At 50.7% G+C, this 20,144-nt stretch overlaps 2 protein-coding genes across 2 annotated transcripts; both read left to right on the forward strand.

Annotated features, from left to right (window-relative positions):
* Positions 1-34: 34 nt before the first annotated feature.
* Positions 35-1,892, forward strand: BDP81DRAFT_465504 (uncharacterized protein; the record flags this gene model as incomplete). The annotated part of the gene is made up of 3 exons (XM_060594285.1): positions 35-1,001; positions 1,046-1,497; positions 1,545-1,892. The coding sequence occupies 3 exons, from the start codon at positions 35-37 to the stop codon at positions 1,890-1,892; spliced, it is 1,767 nt and encodes a 588-aa protein (XP_060439296.1).
* An 8,746-nt stretch (positions 1,893-10,638) lies between these two features.
* Positions 10,639-12,154, forward strand: BDP81DRAFT_439967 (mevalonate kinase). Its single transcript, XM_060591460.1, has one exon. It carries the CDS (start codon positions 10,650-10,652, stop codon positions 12,033-12,035), a length of 1,386 nt encoding a protein of 461 aa, XP_060439297.1. The 5' UTR covers positions 10,639-10,649; the 3' UTR covers positions 12,036-12,154.
* Positions 12,155-20,144: the final 7,990 nt, after the last annotated feature.

Here is a 20,144-nt window from a genome sequence, read left to right on the forward strand (position 1 = left end):
ACGACATTCAGCCTCTTTCTCGTGCTACTCAGTCATGCGGTTGTTCCTCTTCCTACAGTCCTTGATCTGGACATTACATGCAAATCCGGTACTTAGCGCCTCAAGCCTCAAGCCTGATATTCGAGCAGACACTAATCGTGATGGTGTGGTTGATATCGATGGCGAATCCGACATCGAAAGTAAAGCTACGTGGTCAGCAACTAGAGGGGCCATCTTCCTCCCAAATGTTGGGGATAAGCACTCGAGATGCCCCAACTCAGACCTCAACAACATACCACTGAGCAATGACGAGTTAGCGTTTTGTAGCGATTCCTCAGGCCACCTGCTTCTTGCGCCTGAGTACATAGCACCTTTGAGGACTGTACCTCTCGAGGATGTCTCGGACGGCACGACAGCACACCTTTTCGCGACACCTCGAGCGGCGTACGAGAGAGTCCAAATCTTCCTGCTCGTTGATCCGACGAGGCCAAACTCAACAGACTCTTGGCACCTAGTCGATAAACAATATAACTTTAACGCAACGCAACTCAGCGCCGGCCTTACCCTGGGAATTGACAGCCGAGAGTCCGTCAAGGAGTCGGAGATCTGGGATGGTCATGTATCCATCAACTTCGATATCTACGAGACACCTGGCTCTCAGGACTACATCAGAGACACTGTGGCCCTCAAAGTGGCTCCAGTCCTGACGCGTCACCACCTACAAAAGGTTGAGACGCTGGTGTCAACTTGGGCAAATGACACCAACCCCGTACAGCAGTACTTTGTGGAGCAGTTAGATGCTGGTCGCGAGCTTGCGGGCATCGAGAATCCCTTGTGGCTATTCAATCAGTCCGGAGACATCTGGGCTCAAGACATTGTCGAACCAGCGTACGCAAGCATGCCGGGTCCAGACGGTCCTATCGCGATACGCATCATGCTTCGCTCCGCACAGTCGACACGCACAGGCGGCAGAAAAATCTTTGAGCAGATGCGAGGACCAGGCTTCGGAGCTTTTCAGCCCAGTGGCTCTTCTTGAACGGGGTTTCCAGGATCAGGTTTCGGCTAGGATCAGGTTTCGGCTATCACACCATGAACAGTTACGGTAACTTGGAAACTATCCCGCCTCATCGCTCGAAACGAGACGTTCTTTACAAAGCTGGCCGGATCACCCAGGGCAAGCACTATGATAGCCTTCCCGCCCAGTCGGTTCGGGATCTTATTTTCAGCAACGGGGTCCAGTCAACTCTTTTCTTAGAGACGGGATGGCTGCGTGTCGGCCACGTTGACGAATTCATCCAGTTTTTACCGTATAATAACGATCTCGGCTTCACTATCGCCATCGCAGACACAGATGTTTCGATCGAACTCCTTCAAGATGCTCAAGCTGCGGGGCATGGGAGTGCGAGAGCAATCAGCTTCGATGCCACGCCTCAGATGGAGCGCTTTCAGTTGGATAACTTGCCCCCGAACCTAGACTTGACCATCGACGACGTTCTTTCTAACGCGACCTTCATGGAGGTGAACGCATATTTTTTGTTCTTGTTCTATTTAACGCATATGCAAAGAAATGGATCAACCACAACCTCGAAATCCTTCTTTCTGAGATTCCCTTGGACCGGAAGGACGTTATTCACGTCCCGGGACTTTACCGCGATAGGTCTCGAGGGGATGTGTATGTCAACCCGGACGGCTTGGACTATTACTGGCCACCTGTGTTGAAGGGCGAATATCAGCTGGGCGATTTTCTACCAGCTCCCATCAACGGTATCGTAATCGGGAACTTATACCCAGCTAGGACTCAAGGCCACCCTCGCTTGCGCTCCCGAACTAGCCCTGCCGCGGGCTATCCTTCATCATCTCCTAGCAGCCCGATCAGGCCATGGAGACTTCGAACAATACCACCAACGCTTTAACCATACAGAAGCACTGCTTACCTGCTCCTGCGGGGAGGCAAAGGCGGTAGACCATCTGGTCTACTGCCAAAAGACCCTAGTGAGGAGGCATCAGTGGCCTACCCTCCACCCTTCTAGCCCACTCGATCCTATAGGACCTATAGGATCTCTTGAGCGGTACAGGGGTTAATTACTGATCCTATTGGCTTCCAGGCCTTTCTCCGCGTGACACACTTCTTTCAGAAGATCTGCCCGCGGTACTAAGGACTAGGTCTTGACCTAGGCCCGACTAACGAATTTCTCCTCCTAGAGGGACAGACGGTAACAACGGAACTAGGGAACCAGCGGGAACTAGGGACGGATAGAACAGACAGTAGCCCACGGGCAAGATTTGGAGGACGTATTGGTCCCCGGGGCACCAAGATATAAAAGGAAATGAAGAAGCAGACAGCCTAGCTAAGGAGGGAACAACTCTGCCAGGCCCTAGGGGCCAACTAGCTACTCTGTCAGGTATCAAGTGGCTTGCTAAAGAGCGGCCAAGACGCCAATATAGACGATGGTGGAAACAAGAGGCAACCCCCCGCTATACCCAACTAGGGCTCAAGGCCACCCTTGCTTGCCCTCCTGAACTTGGCCTCCCTAGGGCTGCCCTTCATCACCTCCTTGCGGCGCGGTCAGGCCACGGGGACTTTGAACAGTATCACCAACGCTTTAACCACACAGAAGCACTGCTCACCTGCTCCTGTGGAGAGGTTAAGGAGGCAGACCATCTGGTCTACTGCCGAAAGACCCTACTGAGGAGGCAACAATGGCCCACCCTCTACCCCTACAGCCGCCAGGAGCCCGTAGGACCTATAGGGTCCCTCGATCGCTACTTCAAGGGGCTAATCACTGACTCTGAAGGCTTTCAGGCCTTCCTCTGCGTGACAGACTTCTTCCAGAAGATCTGCCCGCGGTACTAGGAGATAGGCCATAACCTATCCTCCAAACGACAAACTACCTCTATTAGGAAACCAGATGGTTATAACGGAACTAGGGCACCAGTGGGAACTAGGGATGGATAGAACACATAGTAGCTCACGAGCAAGACTTGGAGGACGTCAGGATACGGCATGTACTATATAGTATATAGCTGGAGCCTGCGACCCTCCACGCCACATACCCTTCGGGAGGTCTGCCGCAAGGGCGGCTGCGCCCTTGCCGCCATGGCGTTAAATATAAAACAAACAAACAAAACAAGAAGGTGGAGCGTGACGAGCAGGAAGCCGAGGAGGCTTTGGAGGTTTTGCAGACATAGCTGACAACGGCTTTAGGCGTTTATCCCGTCTTCGAAAGTAAAAGAGATTTCTGAAGGAGCGTAGTTCGGATCTAATTCGTCGTAGAATACAGTCTGTTGAGGAATGGGAGGCTAAGGAGAGAGCCCTAGAAGCGCAGGAGTCGCGCGTCGTGGGTGATTTGGCTACTTAGGGTGGTTCGAACGAGAGTAACTGGTCTTCCTTTAGCACTAGCTTTGTAAACCTAGGCATCCCGGTGTTACGACCCAACATGCATGATCAAGACCAGGGCCTGCCCCGTAGGCTTACGGCGGCTACAGCGCACCATATATGCATTGGGCACGTGATGATGATGATGATGATGATGATATATTTAACGTCTGGTAACAAAAGGACGTGCCGGGCGCTATGCCGACATGGTCTATACTAATCTAAACTATGTTACAGGCTACCGTCTTCACCTAACGTTCCTGTTCAATGACTCGGGTAAATTTCGGAAAAGAAATTGGTCTCCTCTATCCATTCGCATAGAAGAGAGGCTCCCTTAGCAGAACCTAACAAGAAATCAATACTTGCTTTAGCCATACGTTGGCGGAGGTAGCGCGGTGTAGCCTTGCGTCCACGCTTGCAGAAGTAGAAATGGACTGGTGTCTTGGGTTTCCCACAGCTGCAGTTGAGCAACGCATCTTGATGAGCGAATCTCTCGTGGTATGCTGCAAAGTCTCCATGATGGGATCTTGCTGCGTATAGCCTTCCTAGTAAGTGCCGAGGGAGGCGGAGTTCGGGCGGCTTGGGGTGAAGAATTATCTCGAGGTCGGCATATTGCCGAGGGCATTGGGACAGCCATTTTCTGGCAAAGGCTTGGAAGGCAGCTGCTTTAGCTTGCCTTTCTAGGTGCGCTAATGAGGGCTGTGGTTGTGATTTTGGGATTAGTTTGCAGGCTTCCTTGGCTAGAGCATCCGCTTCTTCATTTCCTGGTACTCCCGTGTGCCCAGGGCACCACCAAACATAAACCCTGCCGGGGGTTGTCAGCTCTCTCTTTGTCTCCGAGTCCAGGAGGAAGAGAGCCTATTGAAGGCCCTAAATCTAGCCTAGCTGCTTCCTGTGCTCTGGGAGTATAGTCTAACCGCGACTACGAGGTTGTCGAGGTAGATGTGGACGTTATTTGCTATACGAGCCGTAGGAGCCCGGATGGCTTCCATTAGGCCGTGATACGCAGCATGTGCCTCCGCGTCATATACCTCAGTTTGGGAGCCGAGTGGTTCGGATCCGCGGAAGATCTGCCGTGTAGCTTGGTACCCTACCCAGCCTGCTCCGGCGGAGGTGCTGCTGCCGTCCGACATCTGGGCCCCGTCAGTATAGACAACAATGTCCCGCTTGGAGAAAGTTGCCATCCTGCCTGCAAAGGAGAGGGCCTGTTCTTCTTTGGTCTTATTAGGTTCGTAGCCGACCCTGGCGAGAGCTGTCTGCCAGTCCGCTAGTTGCTCCCAAGGGGGGAGTTCTAACGGATCGATGTATTCGGTATTTTTGCTTACGAGGCTTGCCATTCGTCGTAGCCGTGAGTTTAGTCCTGATTTGTCCCTGAGTCTCGTTCGGAGAGGGTGTCGCTCGTCCAGACGATGGATTCTGGTGGACGCTGTGTGGAGCTTCGCGTCCAGTATCACCTCTGCTGGGGGTAGAGCCGCCTCGCGCTATAGGATCGGTACAGGCGTAGTTCTGTATACGGGGACCATCTTTCTGATGGCTTTGGTTTGCGTCGCGTCTAGTTAGTGTAGCAGACTACTAACCCCGTTTGAGATAGTACGTCCATTCTTTATCCGGCTCTTACCGGGCCACCATACTTTAGATACATAGTACTGAGTAGGTAATATATAAGAGGTGATCGCTCGACGAAGTAAGTACGTAAGCGCGCCCTAGATAGTATTCCCTAGTCCCTATAGTCTATTAATTACTTAGTATGCTTTTATAGAGAGGTTTCTTACGTAACTCTTGAATATGAGTTTATGGTCGAAGTGAACGCCGAGCTAGCATAGAGAAGAGCCTTCTTTAATAGCCTGAACTATATAATACCTCCCATCCGGTAAACCTACTATAATTAATAGGTTTCCGTTTTTTTATCTCTTAGTGAAGTGGATCAGTTTGGACTTATCGAGGTCAAAAGTGATTCCTTCCGTTGCGCCCTATCCTAAGGTTTCTTTTTATTCCTTGGTTAGGATGTTATAGTTGTTCTCTAGTGATGTTGAGCTTGCTAAGATAGCGATGTTATTGGCGTAGCCGAAACGAGATCGCTTCCTTCTTAGGCGAGCTATGCCTAGCTTGAAAAGAGGTTCAATATAGAGCATGAATAGAATGGGAGACACGGGTGAGCCTTGTGGTAGTCCGTATTCGAGACCGAAGACGTCTCTTACCTCCCTATCAAGCCTTATTCTTGCTCTCCTTCCGGTAATAAAACTTGAGACCTAGCGTACGAGGTTCTCTGGCTATCCTTGTTCGCAGAGGCGTCGGACCAGTCGTCCTGGGAGCATGGCGTCGAAAGCCCCTTTTATATCGAGCGTAAGTATAGAGGTAACCAGGCCTCTTTGCCAGGCGTACTCGATGTCGTGGATGGCCGCTGCGATGAGGTCGCTGCAAGAGCGAAGAGGGAGTGCTCTAAACTGTTGATCGTGCAGAACACGATGTTTAACTGCGATCTAGGTAAGTCGTCTGGCGATGAGTCTCTCTAAGCCTTTTCCGAGGACGGCCAAGAGCGTAATTGGCCTATAGGAGCGCGGGAGTGTCTTGTCTCTTTTTCCCGGTTTTGCTAGGATCACGAGAGTTGCTTCTTTAAAACAAGTAGGATGCTAACCCTTGCGTATATACCCGCTATAAAGTGAGAGGATAATATCCTCGATAACTGGCCATGCTATTTTCAAAGCAGTCGTAGTGATTCCGTCGGTCCCAGGAGTCGTGTTTCCCGCGGTGAGAACCGAAGACCGTACCTCGTCCTTCGTAACCTGCGGGAAAGGAAGCGTAGCTTGCCTTTGTAGGACTGGGCTTTCTGTTGGTATGTCCTCGGAGATTGCAGCGTTTCTAAGGAGGACGCGGGTAAATAAGTCGCGCTTCTCTTTTGGTTGTGAGACAAGCGTGTCTTGGTTATCTACATCTCGGAGTGGCGGGGTCTGAAAGGATCCTGTGGCTTTGTGCTAACCGACCATTTTAAATATGTCTTTGCTTGAGGAGGCTGAGGAGATCTTATCTTTCCAAAAGGTATCCTTGGAGCGTTTAAATTTGTAGAGGAAGTCCTGTTTTAGAGCTTCGACCTCCTCTTCTTCCTATTAGCAGTTCACTCCGGCTGTGCGGAGTCTTGCTAACATCGCTCGCTTACTCGCATAGGCTCGGTGTTTACGTGTGCAGCTCTCGCTCCAGTATGGTCTCCCTGTACCTTTCCCGAGCGTGCGCTTTGTGGAAGCCGTGAGTGCTTTAATAAGACAGTCCGTAAGCTGTTGTGCTAGGAGATCTAAAGACTGTGGGTCTTGGATGTTGCTTGTAGTGCGGCGTATGGGTTGTAAGTTGCGTTTAATGATGCCGAGGAAAAGCTCCTCGTCCATCGTGTCGAGCCGAAACCTTCCCGGGGTCTGGCTGGGTGAATCGATCAGGGCCAAGGGGACCCGGGTAAGCAGAGATTCGTGGTCTGATGTCGTGTGTAGTGACGTTTCTATGCTGGTGGAAGCCCCATGGAGGTTGCTGGACGCCCAGCATAAATCTAGGGTGTTGCCGCCTTTGTGCGTGGGTTCACCTATAGGTGACATTAGGACAAGGCTAGCGGCTTCTGCCCATTCTACTAGGTTTTCAGCGTCCGGGGAACTCGTAGCCTCGGGCTACCACGTCCAATGGTGTAAGTTAAAATCCCCCGCAATCAGTACTCGATCCTCAGGTTTGGGTTGCCAGGCCGCTAGGATGTTCCTGAGAGCCTGGCCAGATCGCAGAGAGCCACGAGGGCCGTTATATACGTTGATAACTATAAGGACCTCCTTCGTTCCTAAGAGGAGTCGTAAGAAGAGCAGGTCTATAGATAGATCGGGTAGAGGCCGTATTTATACGCCTCGTACTCCAGTTCCTCTGCGGAGGTAGGTAAGTACCCTGGGACGGTCTTCGGTCCAGTTATCTACTGGGGTGAAAGTCTCAAAACCTGGGTGGTGTCTTGTGAGCCTCCTCTCTTCCGAACGGATAGACGGCTCTTATATTAGGAATATATCGATCTGGGCTACGTAAGCCAGGTTCAGTGCTATTTCGTAGGCGGATGCCCGCCTACCTACATTCGCTTGCATGATTTGCAGGGTTTTAGAGGGCTATATTCTTCTTTTATATCTTATTCGCCAGGGTATAGTCTATCGCTTATTCTTCTTCACGGGAATATCGATGCGACTGCTGGGTCGTATTTCTCCATAATCTTTCTCCCTCAGCTCGGATGGCCCGTAGCTGAGCCTTATCCCTCCTCTGGACTACCCCCTTCACCACTTTAGGTTGGATAGGGCAAGTCGCATCGAAGGCGGCGTAAGGCCCGTTACACGACGGGCATTTAAAGGGGCAGTCGCAGCCATCGTGACCCTCAGTGCCGCCGCAGGGTGCCCGGTGTTGATCAGTTGTGTGGGAAGGAGAGCTGCACTTGAGGCATCTCTTCCTTCTGGTGCACGTTCGTTCGCTGTAAAAACCGCCGCAGCGGAGACATTAAGGAGACCTCTTCTCCTTCGGGAACTACAGGTTTACAAAAACGCTAGCCCCCATCAAACGGAGGCGTCTTAATAGTTACCTTACGGCTTCCGCCTTAAACCAGGCTATCACCGTGCCTAGCCTTTCGACTTCGTCCTTCCTAGAGAAGTGTGCTTTTTCAGGCTTAAGTTTCGTCGAGACCTGGATCTCTTCAAGGAGCTCCTCGGTCGTAATTTCCAGCTCAGTATTGGTTACCAGACAATACCTAGTGTAAGGGACGTTTGCGATATAGGCTCGGATCCAGGTATCGCGTTGCTCGATCGCTTACGCTTGGAGAAGGGCAGCGATCTGTTCTCTATTCTCTAGCAGGACTTTTATACCATCCATTAACGAAGGTAGGAGTGCTAATCCTATCTTGACATGGTCGATCCCCTTAAGGGCTTCTCGGGCTTGGGGACTTAGCCTTTCCCGAACGAAGATGTATATGTCGTAGGCTTTCTCGTTCCGAAGCGGGCTTTCAGGCGATAGACGCGCGAAGACGCATAGATCCTTTAAGGCCGCCCGGTTTATAGCTTGTTTTGCGCCTTGTTTGGCTGGCGTTGGTTCATCCTGTCTTCTGGACAGTGGCTGGCTCGCCGCCGCCGCGTATAAACGGACTAGGGGCGGCTAGTTCTGGGTTGTATGCAAGGGATGCCCCTGGGAACTCAGGTCAGTCTCGCTAGGCCCTGTGCCAATAGCGTGCATAGACCTTACTAAACCACGTTAATGCCGGTTTGAACGCTGTTTCTCCTCCTAAAGTTCTCTCTCCAAGGATTCGATCTTCGTCAAACAGTCTTTCAAAAACTATTCCCTCTCGGCGTCCCGACGTAGGAGGTCCTGGACAAGATTCGAAAGCTTATTAATCTCGTCTTTAAGCTCAGAGTTGTCCTGGTGGTTAACCTACTTAACCATTCTGACCTTTGCAGTCGGCTTCCGGACTCGTCCCGACCGCCGAGATATACCGGCGTCCCCGTAAACCGTGATCGATGGCCCTACATCTAGGGAGACCGTCATGGTCGTGGAATTCAGCTCGTATGGGCTGATGTTGAGAGATGATAGTGCAGTGGGCCGTAGCCCTCTATAACCTTAACAATTACTAACAGTGGGTACCTTTCGAGGTATGTGTTCAGAAGTTGTGCATTGGGCACGTGAACGTAAAATGTCACCTACGGAACTGAAGAACTATGGACCAAGTCACGTGAAGATAAGATAAGACGATGAGCGATCATGGTGGGTCCATGAGCGCTCATGCCAAGTAATAGGTGAAGACGGTAGCCTGTAATATAGTTTAGATTAGTATAGACCATGTCGGCATAGCGCCCGGCACGTCCTTTTGTTACCAGACGTTAAATACATCATCATCATCATCATGCCAAGTAATGAGCGAGGACAATGAGCGCTCACCAGATCAGTGGGACTGATCATTGACAAAGAATGTATTCAGGATCGAGACTTGTATATAGTATGGACTTGAGCCAGGATCAAGGACAGACTTCCCATAGCTTCTTCAGCAATTAACTTCGTATCAGATCTTATGATTGCTTTCAGCTATCTTCCCTGAGAACCTCTTTGACAAAGACTACGATTGATCACCGAAGCCTTACCTACCTTACGACTTACAGATATAGCTTCCCTGAAGCTATTCCCGCCTACGATACTGTTACCAGTTCCGCAGCCTCAACTTCTGCAAACATACCTCACTACGACTAGCTGGCCGTAACATGAGCCTCGTCGGGCGCTACAACATAGACGTCCTTGTTACGGCCAGCTAGTCGTAGTGAGGTATGTTTGCAGAAGTTGAGGCTGCGGAACTGGTAACAGTATCTGTGGCAGGTGCAGGTGGGTCACGTGAGGCAGCTCCTTCACATCTCGGAGCTGCCCCACCTACACCTTGCCCAGATATCCAGCCCAGCCAGCGCTCAGCTTTTCCCATCATCATCATCAGATCCAATACAGTAGTATTGCCTCCACAGTATCGTAGGCGGGAATAGCTTCAGGGAAGCTATATCTGTAAGTCGTAAGGTAGGTAAGGCTTCGGTGATCAATCGTAGTCTTGTCAAAGAGGTTCTTGTTACGAGCAGGTCAAGGCAACCAACTGTGGCACAAAGCAAAAGCTTCGATAATGATGACTCCGCATCATTTTCCCTTGTTCTGCATTATATAGCTACGCCATGACAGGACCAACTGTTTAGGCCGTAACACAGCGGGGACCAGGGACGGCTAGAACAAATATAGTAGTTCACGAGTAAGATTTAGAGGACGATAGGAAGGGTCATGTACAATAGAGTATATAGCTTTATCCTGAGGCCCTCAACGCCGCATACCCCTCGGGAGGTCGGCCGCAAGGGCGGCTGCACCCTTGCCGCCACGGCGTTAAATATAACAACAACAACAACGAGACGCGTTCGTCGACGTGAACGATAAGATCGTTTGCTTAGTCATATTCATGGGTACGTACCCGTGACACGCACCAGTACCAGTGAGCCTATTGGAAGATAATCCCCCAAGGGCACGGACCACATGCAAGATATGTAAAATAAATAAAATAACTGTATAAAGGGGTTTGGCGGGGCTCCACTTGCTGGCCGCCGTACTGTTAAGTAAGCCGCAGGGGAGAATGGGGCTAGGGGGAAAGGTTGTCTGAGGTGTACAGGGTATGTGGCTGGGAGATATAATAGAAGGAGTAGCTACTCTTACCTCCCAAACCTTACCACTGTCATCCACTTCCATTCCCTTTAATCATAAACCTAGTACCGTCCGCTACGCCTCAACCGCCATGCAGAACACACGTTCATCGCCATTGACGGAATCATTTATGGTCTCTGCACCAGGAAAAGTCATCGTCGTGGGTGAACATGGTGCGGTATACGGCCATCCTGCCATTGCTGCAGCGATCTCACTACGATCCTATCTTTCTGTTCAAACCCTCTTCGACTCCGAGCGCTCCGTCACACTGGACCTCAAAGATATTGGCTTGTATCACACTTGGAATATAGACAGTCTGCCTTGGCCGGCCTCCGATCATGCCTCCCCCGAAAATAAACTGTACCAGTGTCACGGTCCCTCTCTCGACAAAGAGCTCCTCGCCTCCATCAAGCCACTCATGGAATCGGTTTCTCTCCATCATCCACCAAATCAGCAAAGGATACACCGCGGATCCGCCACGGCCTTTCTCTATCTTTTCCTCTCTCTGGGTTGCCGGCAAAGCCCTGGATTCGTGTATACTCTCCGGTCCACGATTCCAGTCGGTGCTGGCCTGGGCAGTAGCGCGAGTGTTTGCGTTTGCTTTAGTGTTGCAATGCTCATTCAGGGAAATGCGCTGGGAAGAACCCGTCGCAACCTGGAGAAAGAGTTGGAATGCATCAACAGCTGGGCATATGCAGGAGAGCTCTGTATCCATGGAGATCCGAGCGGAGTTGATAACACGGTCTCGTGTCTGGGGAAAGCTGTGCTCTTCCACAAGATGGCCGACAGGCCTTCCTCTGTCACCCCTCTCGATAACTTCCCAACACTACCCCTTCTCCTCATCGACACCAAACAGCCGCGTACAACAGCCCGACAGGTCGAGAACGTGCGAAAGCTTAAAGATGCAAACCCGGAGGTGATTGGATCAATCTTGGACGCCATCGGCAGCGTTGCAGAGGAGACGCTGGAGTTCCTCCCCTCTGACGCCACCCACTTCAATGACGAAAAGAAGCGTGAGGCTATCGAGAAATTGGGTGGCCTAATTCGCAAAAATCAAAGCCTTTTGATTCGCCTTAATGTCTCCCATCCCTCCCTTGACCGCGTGGAGCACCTCGCAGAGACTGCAAGGATTGGTTGGACAAAGCTCACTGGTGCTGGAGGCGGCGGCTGTGCTATTGTTTTGCTCCGGCTGGACGTCAGCGATAATGATATAAGGGCATTTGAGCGAGACATCAAAAAGGAGGGGTTCGTGAAGTACGAGGTTGTCTTGGGGGCTCCTGGTGTCGCTGTGCGTGGGCGCACGGTCTTTGGAAACGGGACAGAGAAGAAGCAAGATATTGAACAGATAGACGAGAAGAAGTTTGCGAATGCTGTTGATGCTCGGGAAATCGAAGAGCTGGTCGGTCTAGGTAGGCTGGAAACTGGTGGCGGATGGATGTTCTGGGAACAACAGCTGAACTCTACACATGGGATTTAGGAATTCTTCTCTGTATAGGGTTACATTTAGAATTCATAATGGCAAGATTTTGGTCAGCTCAGCTATAAGAAGCAGGCCCTATCTATTGATCTCCACGTCAGTGGTTCACAGCATGAGCCAAATGCTTGATTCTATAGAACTAAACCTCTACTGATACCTTCCTGGGGAGTTTTGCTCAAAAGGAACTAGACGATGATTGGCTAGCAGCTCTTCATCCAAAACAATCACTTGGCTAGAGGTAATTGTTTCAGATTGCTAAACTACTCCTGCGATCCACCTGCCCCCAATCGGATCAAGCGAGGGTGAGTGGGAGGTATGTAATAGCGGCGAAGGCCATGAGAGACATTCTGGGCGGCGAGGAGATCACGATTTGCTACGGGACTGATGAACACTGTATCTGCGAGGCGCATCAGGAGTGGAGGTTATTGTGCATGGGCCATAGCACCCACTTGGGGTGGATGTGACCCGTGCACATCGGACGAGCTGGGGGACCGGAAATTTGTTTGTTTACATAGTATAAGTAGTAGTAGTAGTATTAGTAGTAGTAGTAGTAGTAGTAGTAGTAGTAGTAGTAGTAGTAGTATTAGTAGTAGTAGTAGTAGTAGTAGTAGTAGTAGTAGTAGAGTAGTAGTACTACTAGCGGGCTCCCACGGCACCGGCCGGGTCGGGTTAAGGCTAGGCTAAAGGTTAGGTAAGGGGGGGGATTTAGATTCGGGTTAGGGTAGAAGGAGGAAGGTAGTGAGTAGAGGAGGGGGATCGAGGCAGGTAGAAAAGCCCCCGGGGGCTTTTCTCCAGTCGCTCGAGGATGGAAAGTGAAGAAGCCCCTGGGGGCTTTCTCGAGTTACTCGAGGATGGAAAGTGAAGAAGCCACTGGGGGCTTTCAATTCATATACCCGAGCGCGCACCCAAGGCCCAATCTGGATGTACGGTTAGCCCAGCTCGTAAAGTTTCCTACACAGATCTCCGACGAACTATAGCAGGATTCTCGCCATAGCTCTGATGACCTCAAATAGAGGACGCCTACTAGCTGCAACAGAGTGGCATTAGTGGGAAGAGGAGGAGTAACAATAGTATAGTTGGTAGGTAATCCTAGTGACGGTGGCGGTGGTGTCTCCGTCAGTTACCGGCAGACGGTTCCCAGCAGCCACCTACATCGTCACTCACCGAGGAGGGCAGGGCCTAGCACGACAGCTCTACGCAAAGAGAGGAAATCGGGTTCTATTTCCTCAAAGTAAGGTCGAGAAATAAGAACAAATAGTGTAAAGAACACTAGGCGGAATGGCCGTCCATACTAGTAACGGAATCAAGGGATACTGGAATGTGCTGGTGACTCAAGGGACAAGCAGCAAGGACAAGGTCGGAAACAGAAAACGCAGATCGCCGGTGACGAGGGGGTTTGGCTAGCCGCGCCGTCCCCTCTCGGGCCGGGGCCAATTAACCAAGGCATCGCCGCTGTCTATGTCGTGGATAGTACCTTTTGTTTTATGCATTGACGGCTACGTTTAGAAGCCGAGGCTCGCAACTGCGGCGACTACAGCACCGGCTCGGAGTGCTTCCACCCATGCCGTGTCGGGGAGGTAATATCCTAACCTGGTGCTTCAGTAAACGGGGCCATGCGGTATGGCGAGGGCATATATGATGTCGTAGCATTGACTACAGACATCGCCGGAACCGGCAGGTATGGAACAGAAGTACAAGGGTCCTTCAGCATAAAAAGACCTCCATTGCCGCAAAATAGGGCTTGGGGCCCCGGGGTAGCCTTCGGAGATCCGAGAGATAGTAGGTAATCAGGCACCTTCGTAAAATATCGCGCAAGATAACAGGAGAGGAAGCGGCTCCCCTAACGCCGTATACTAAACAGGAGCGGGCTGGGGCCGCAGCTTTAAATAGCCAATCTACGGGACTCGTTGCCCAGCCTCCGCATTCGACAGTGAGGCCAGACCTATGTCTTGCTTCTTTGGGGAAAGGTCGTGCTGTACTAGGTACGTAGGGGAAGTCCTTGAGGAAGAATGAAAGAAAGCTTAGGGGTACGTACTGGGGACACTCGTAGGCCGTGTTATTATCTAAGCAGGGCTACTTATGTAACCAGAATCGGCCTGTTATCACGAACGTAGCCCAGCACCACGACCAACGCCGTGATAATCGACTAGATACAAGCAATACTTAGCAAAAGATGGCATGACCTGACGCCCACGCCTCTACCTCTCTGATCTCCTGACTACTGAGAGTGTGCGGACTGGTACGAAGATGCACCTTGACTTGTTTCCGTGTAACCGCGGTCTGGCACGTACGGCAGCAGAGAAGCTGGAGTTCTGGTTCATAAATAAAGTATTCCATTGTAAACATATTCAAAAAACTAGTATCGTACTTGAATATTCTAAGCTAGCCATCTATTAAGTAATCGCAGTACTTTCTTAAATCCTCTCTATTCTACGGTAATAGATCAAGTTACATGTTGTTAAATGTGTTAAGATATGTTGCTACGGTGACTGTTGAACTTTGTAAGTCAAGAATGTAACCTGGTTGGCTGTAGCGAGCTGGTCCGTGCTCATATGCCCTGTCGTTCAACCACCATCAAAAAACTAACCGAAAGGCAAGATAGCTTCAAAGCGACCATACTTATAAGTAGATGTATTGTAGTTGGCATTAATCGACTCGTAGTCGATCCTTTAACAAGCTTACCCATTTTTAACTCGCTGCGACAAGTGTAGCGCCTAGTACGCTAATCGTCGGTAGACGTTAATTCCAATCGTCGCTAGACCCATGTCCTGCTAGCGCCGAATTTTTTCTCATACAAAATTAATCGTCGGCTGCCAACCGACGCAAGAAATTACTGTCAGGATTTCAACCATCACCTAGTAGGTGTTTGAAGTTGCCAGTATGTTAGGATAATAACAACAACAGTATTATCCCCTCCGTCACCCATGTTACCGTATACGGTATATCGAATCCCCTGTGATTCCAACAGGAACAGCAAACTGCAGCTCGTCGAAAATATCAGGCAGCTACGACAACCCTAACTAGGGTACCTAAGGATTTCGCTGGATGGATCACTTCCTGGGAAATGGCTACGAATCATGCGCTCGTCAGAAAGACTGGCGGAGTGGAGGACCCCAATACTTGGTTCGACGACTTAACCAAGGCTATCCAACCAATTTTGGGAAGTTGGGTCACCATATACGCAGGAATCTACAAAGACAAACTTGAGGAGAAGTCGTTAACGATCGGAGAGGTCGCGAAGGACCTCAGAAAGGAAGCTGAACGTCGCGATCTCCTTGGCTTCCAAGAGAAAGGCTCCCAGGTCACCAGAGGCGTATTTGGTCCGGTATTCGCCGCAGTGCCAGAAACGACAGCCCAGCCAGATGCTGTACCAGACAATGAAGGGAGCAGCACGCACACTCAAGACCATTCCAACAGCCGAAAACGAAAACGAACAGCCACCACAGGAAGCACCGGCGTAGTGTGTAAAGCCTGTGACGGCATTCACGCACTGGAAAAGTGTTATTACGTTTTTCCAAAGAATGCACCAGAATACTTCAAGGGCAGGAAGCTGATCCGTGACGCGGTTGAGCATCGGCTCAAGAACGACGCGTTCTTGAAGGAAGAAATCAACCGCATCAAGAAAGTCAAGCAACTTGAAGGTGTCGATTGACTTGAAAGAAGTATTGGAGAATGTGCAACGAGCTTCGTCATCTCGTCATTTAGTTCAGCGCTCTCCAGTACGCACTATCCATTAAAGAACTCAGCTCTTCTCGACTCAGGGTCAACCATCCACATCTTCAACAACGTCAAGCGGTTTGATAACTTCAAAAAGGGGGAACCTGGAGATTTCGTTCTAGCTGGAGAACACAAAATACCGATCCAAGGATACGGGAATGTGAATATCCAGACCAAGGGACCAAGAGGACCGAGGATAATCCAACTCCATGACGTCGCATTCTGTGGGAACTTTCCTTGCAATCTAGTATCACTTCGGCAATTGCGAAAACGCGGATACTGGTGGGACAACCGTCTTCATTCCAACTACCTACGCTCAAGCGATAACTCCATTGTTTGCAAGCTTGTGGACCGACATGGCCAGTTCGTCATCGAAGATCTACCCCTCAACGCCACGAATAGTGCATTTGTCACCCGTAGACATGATTACAACTCCTGGACAGAAAGACGCCCAGTGAAAGCGGATGCAGGAAGATGGCATCTTCGCCTCGGACACCCAGGACCACAAGCTCTGGAACACCTTGTCAACACCTCAAAAGGAGTACGGATAAAAGGACTGACCACCGTTGAGTGTGATGGATGCGCACTATCCAAGATTAAACGTCAAGTACACCGCCAACCACGGAACGTCGGCCAAGGGCCCGGTGAACGATTAGCGATCGACTTTCATGACCTCCCTAGAGATTCGACGGGGAGAAATAGCGTGATGCTCATAACAGATCGCTGGTCCGGAATGATTTGGGACTATTATCTCGCGGAAAGAAGAATGGGAACAATCAGCATGGTGTTAGGAAACCTAATCGGTATTCTTGAACGGCAATACCGAGGGCCATCGAATCCGACAACGAGATCTTGAGAGACGGAGGAGTCGTTTCCTCACTACTTCACTCACGACACATCAAGGTCGAACCATCAGCACCCAACACCCAGGCTCAGAACGGAGGAGCTGAGATGTCGGGCAGAATCATCAAGGCGAAAGCGAGAGCCATGCGGATGGGTGCTCGACTACCAGAGCATCTATGGGTCGAGATTTATCGCACGGCCGTATACCTGTACAACCGAACCCCAAAGTACATCTACAGCTGGCGAACACCGTACGACCGGTTCCATACGGCCCTTGCACACAGAGACGGGATTGTGGTCCAAGACCGTAAACCGAACCAAGCACACCTGCGGGTCTACGGATGCAAGGCGTACGCGATGACCTCGGATGCTCAATTGCAGCTGAAGAAAATGCAAAAGCTGAACCCTAGGGCGTGGATTGGATTTCTTGTCGGATACCAATCAACGAACATATATCGAATCTGGAACCCACAGACTGGAAGAGTCATCGCAACACGAGACGTCATCTTCAACGAAGATGAACTATTCAATGGAAACCTTAATCAACTAAGAGATGACCTCCTACACGTTGGACAGCAAGAGCTAATCGATCTACTTAACCAGGTGGAGGAGCCAGAGACAGACCGAAGCACGATGGCAGAAGAAGGCCTGAACGGTGCCTTTATACCCCAAACAAATTGGGAGGGCCTTCATGGAGAGGACGAGGATGTCGGAACCCAGCTCAGTTGGGAAGACGCCGCTCTCCAAGAAGTGGAAAGAGATGCAGGAGCTGAACAGTTGGAGGCTGAGTCTGATCAACCAGCTGGAACCGACGAAGGCTCTGGAGCATCCGGGGGCGCGAAAGTCGATCAGGGGAAACCAGAAGGCGGCACGGGAGACCAGGCAGAAGCCGGCACCGATGACCAAGCCAAGAATTCTGATGCCCGAAGTCGTCCGTACCCGTCCCCTGTGTCTCTTCCACCAACGGCACTTCTAGCCATGGCGATTCGGGATGATTCTAGGCTCCCACGGGAAGAGACCCAGAGGTTCGGACACGTCAATGAGGTCTTTGAAGTGTGGAGAGCAGCCTTTGCTGCTGGACGTCAAGCCACTCCAGTGGGAACGATGGACGGGAAGCAGATCGATAGAGCCAAGCTCCAGCGACTGTTGAAGACCCCGAGCTGCTTACACAGACGGCAGATGCCCCCATTGCCACGAAGCCACGCAGAACTCACGAACCACCCCATGGGAAAGCTATTCGAACTGGCCGAACAGGAGCATTTGCTCAGCCATTCCGAGATGAAATCCTGGATCGAAATCAGTCGAACAGACTCCCGCGCAAAGGACTGTCAGGTCCTAGATTGCATGTGGGTTTACGTATATAAGTTCGACAAGCACGGACGGTTTCAAAAGGACAAAGCACGCCTTGTGGTCAGAGGAGATCAACAAATCAAGTCGATTCACGAAGAGACTTATGCCGCAACACTGGCCGGACGGTCCTTCCGCACACTGATGGCGATTGCTGCACGCTTCGACCTGGAACTGATCCAATACGATGCCGTCAACGCGTTTGTAAACGCAACACTAGACAAAGACATCTTCATGCGCATGCCGCCAGGCTACAGGAAACCAGGAATCATCCTGATGCTCCAGAAAGCGTTGTATGGCCTAAGAGAGTCGCCCTTACTGTGGCAAAGAGACCTCATGGCTACTTTAAAAGAGCTAGGTTTCGAAAACGTGCCACACGAACCCTGCTGTATGACCAAAGGAGCGATTATCATCTTCTTCTACGTGGACGACATCGTCCTGGCATACCAAAAGCAGAGAGAAAACGACGTCGAAGAAGTGACCAAAGAGTTACAGAAACGATACAAATTGACGGGGGGAAAGCCACTGCAGTGGTTTCTCGGAATTGAAGTCCTTCGGGAAAGAGAGAAGAACACCATCTGGCTATCTCAGTCTGACTACATTGACAAGATTGCTAACCTTGCCGAAGACATAGACCAGCGACACGATGTTCCTATGAGGCGTGCAGAGCTAAAGCCATGCGATAAACGCGCCAGCGTAGCATGTATAAGGCGATACCAACGAAAGATTGGGTCGATCCTGTATGCAGCAGTGATCACCCGGCCTGACGTGGCTTTCGCAGCATCCAAACTTGCCAGGTTCAACGCAAACCCAGGTCCAGAGCATCACAAAGCAGCCGACCAGGTGCTGCTCTATCTCAAGAAAACAAGATCGCTGGCCCTGCAATTTGGTGGAGACGATGAGTTCTTCGTGGCAAGCGATGCCTCGTTTGCCGACAATACGGAGGACCGCAAGAGTTCCCAAGCATACGTGATGCGGTTATTTGGAGGCACCATCGGCTGGAGGGCTAACAAACAAGCGACTGTCACAACTTCTACGACTGAGGCAGAGCTGCTTGCCCTTTCTCAGGCAGCTAAAGAGGCTATGTTTATTTCACGGCTACTTAAGGAATTGGGAATTCAACTGGATGAGCAGCGCATACGAATTCAATGCGACAACCTCCAGACCATACAATTGATCAACAAGGACATCACCAAGATACAGACGAAACTCCGGCACGTTGACATACACAACCATTGGTTGAGGCAAGAGGCGCAGTGCGACAGGATCAAGGTGGAATACCGGCCTACCACGGACATGATTGCAGACGGGCTTACTAAACCCATAAGCCATACGCCATTTAAAAGGTTTCTCGAACAGATCGGTCTAGTAGATATCTCCAGTCGCCTAGAAGGGAGAAACTGACCGTACTGGGAGAAAAGGAGATCCTGAGTGAGATGGGGAAATTGGGACTTGATTCGAACCTCGGTGTTACGCCCGCCGCAACTTGTCACTGTGGGCGCGTAGCTATATAATGCAGAACAAGGGAAAATGATGCCGGAGTCATCATTATCGAAGCTTTTGCTTTGTGCCACAGTTGGTTGCCTTGACCTGCTCGTAACACTCGGATCAGTTTCCGCCTGAGCGGCCTCAACTGGGGGAGTGTGTTAGATTGACGCCTGTGTCCGGATAAAAGGCAGCTGAAACTTGGTTATCCGCATAACTGTAATATGCAAGAACCGGTGAGAACGGGTAAATACAAGACAGAACCCCGCTTCGACCGGGATGGGAAGAATCCCTCAATCAAGCACAACAATCACTCTTTGATCAATGAACCCCAGGTGTATTGCATCTAATAGCCATCGATTATCTAACACATATCAACAGCGCGCGGTTAAAAGCATGATCGGCAGAGAATATTGAGACAGCACCAATGATGTTGAAAGAAACCGTCAAGGCTTCAGTAGGTATCAAGGGTAAGCATGCTAGCTAGGGAGCTGGATGTACACGGGAGTACTTTTGTCCTGCAAAGTGAGCACACCGCACTCGCATAGAATCACATCAAGCAGCAAGAAGAGCTGGGTCCCATTCATAGTGGATACTTCTGCTCTTCTCAGTACAGACTGACTGGACGCCACCAACAGTTCCATAATTAGCCGTCAAGATTAGGCTATCGCAGCTAGCTTCATAGTCGACGAATCCCCGACCCTAGCTATGGCTTGC

This window comes from Colletotrichum phormii (assembly GCF_030913505.1).
Source record: "Colletotrichum phormii strain CBS 102054 chromosome Unknown BDP81scaffold_30, whole genome shotgun sequence".
Taxonomy (NCBI): domain Eukaryota; kingdom Fungi; phylum Ascomycota; class Sordariomycetes; order Glomerellales; family Glomerellaceae; genus Colletotrichum; species Colletotrichum phormii.

Bases quoted from the DNA above. Each gene is read 5' to 3' on its own strand.
- BDP81DRAFT_439967 (XM_060591460.1), top strand. From the start codon at position 10,650: ATGCAGAACACACGTTCATCGCCATTGACGGAATCATTTATGGTCTCT.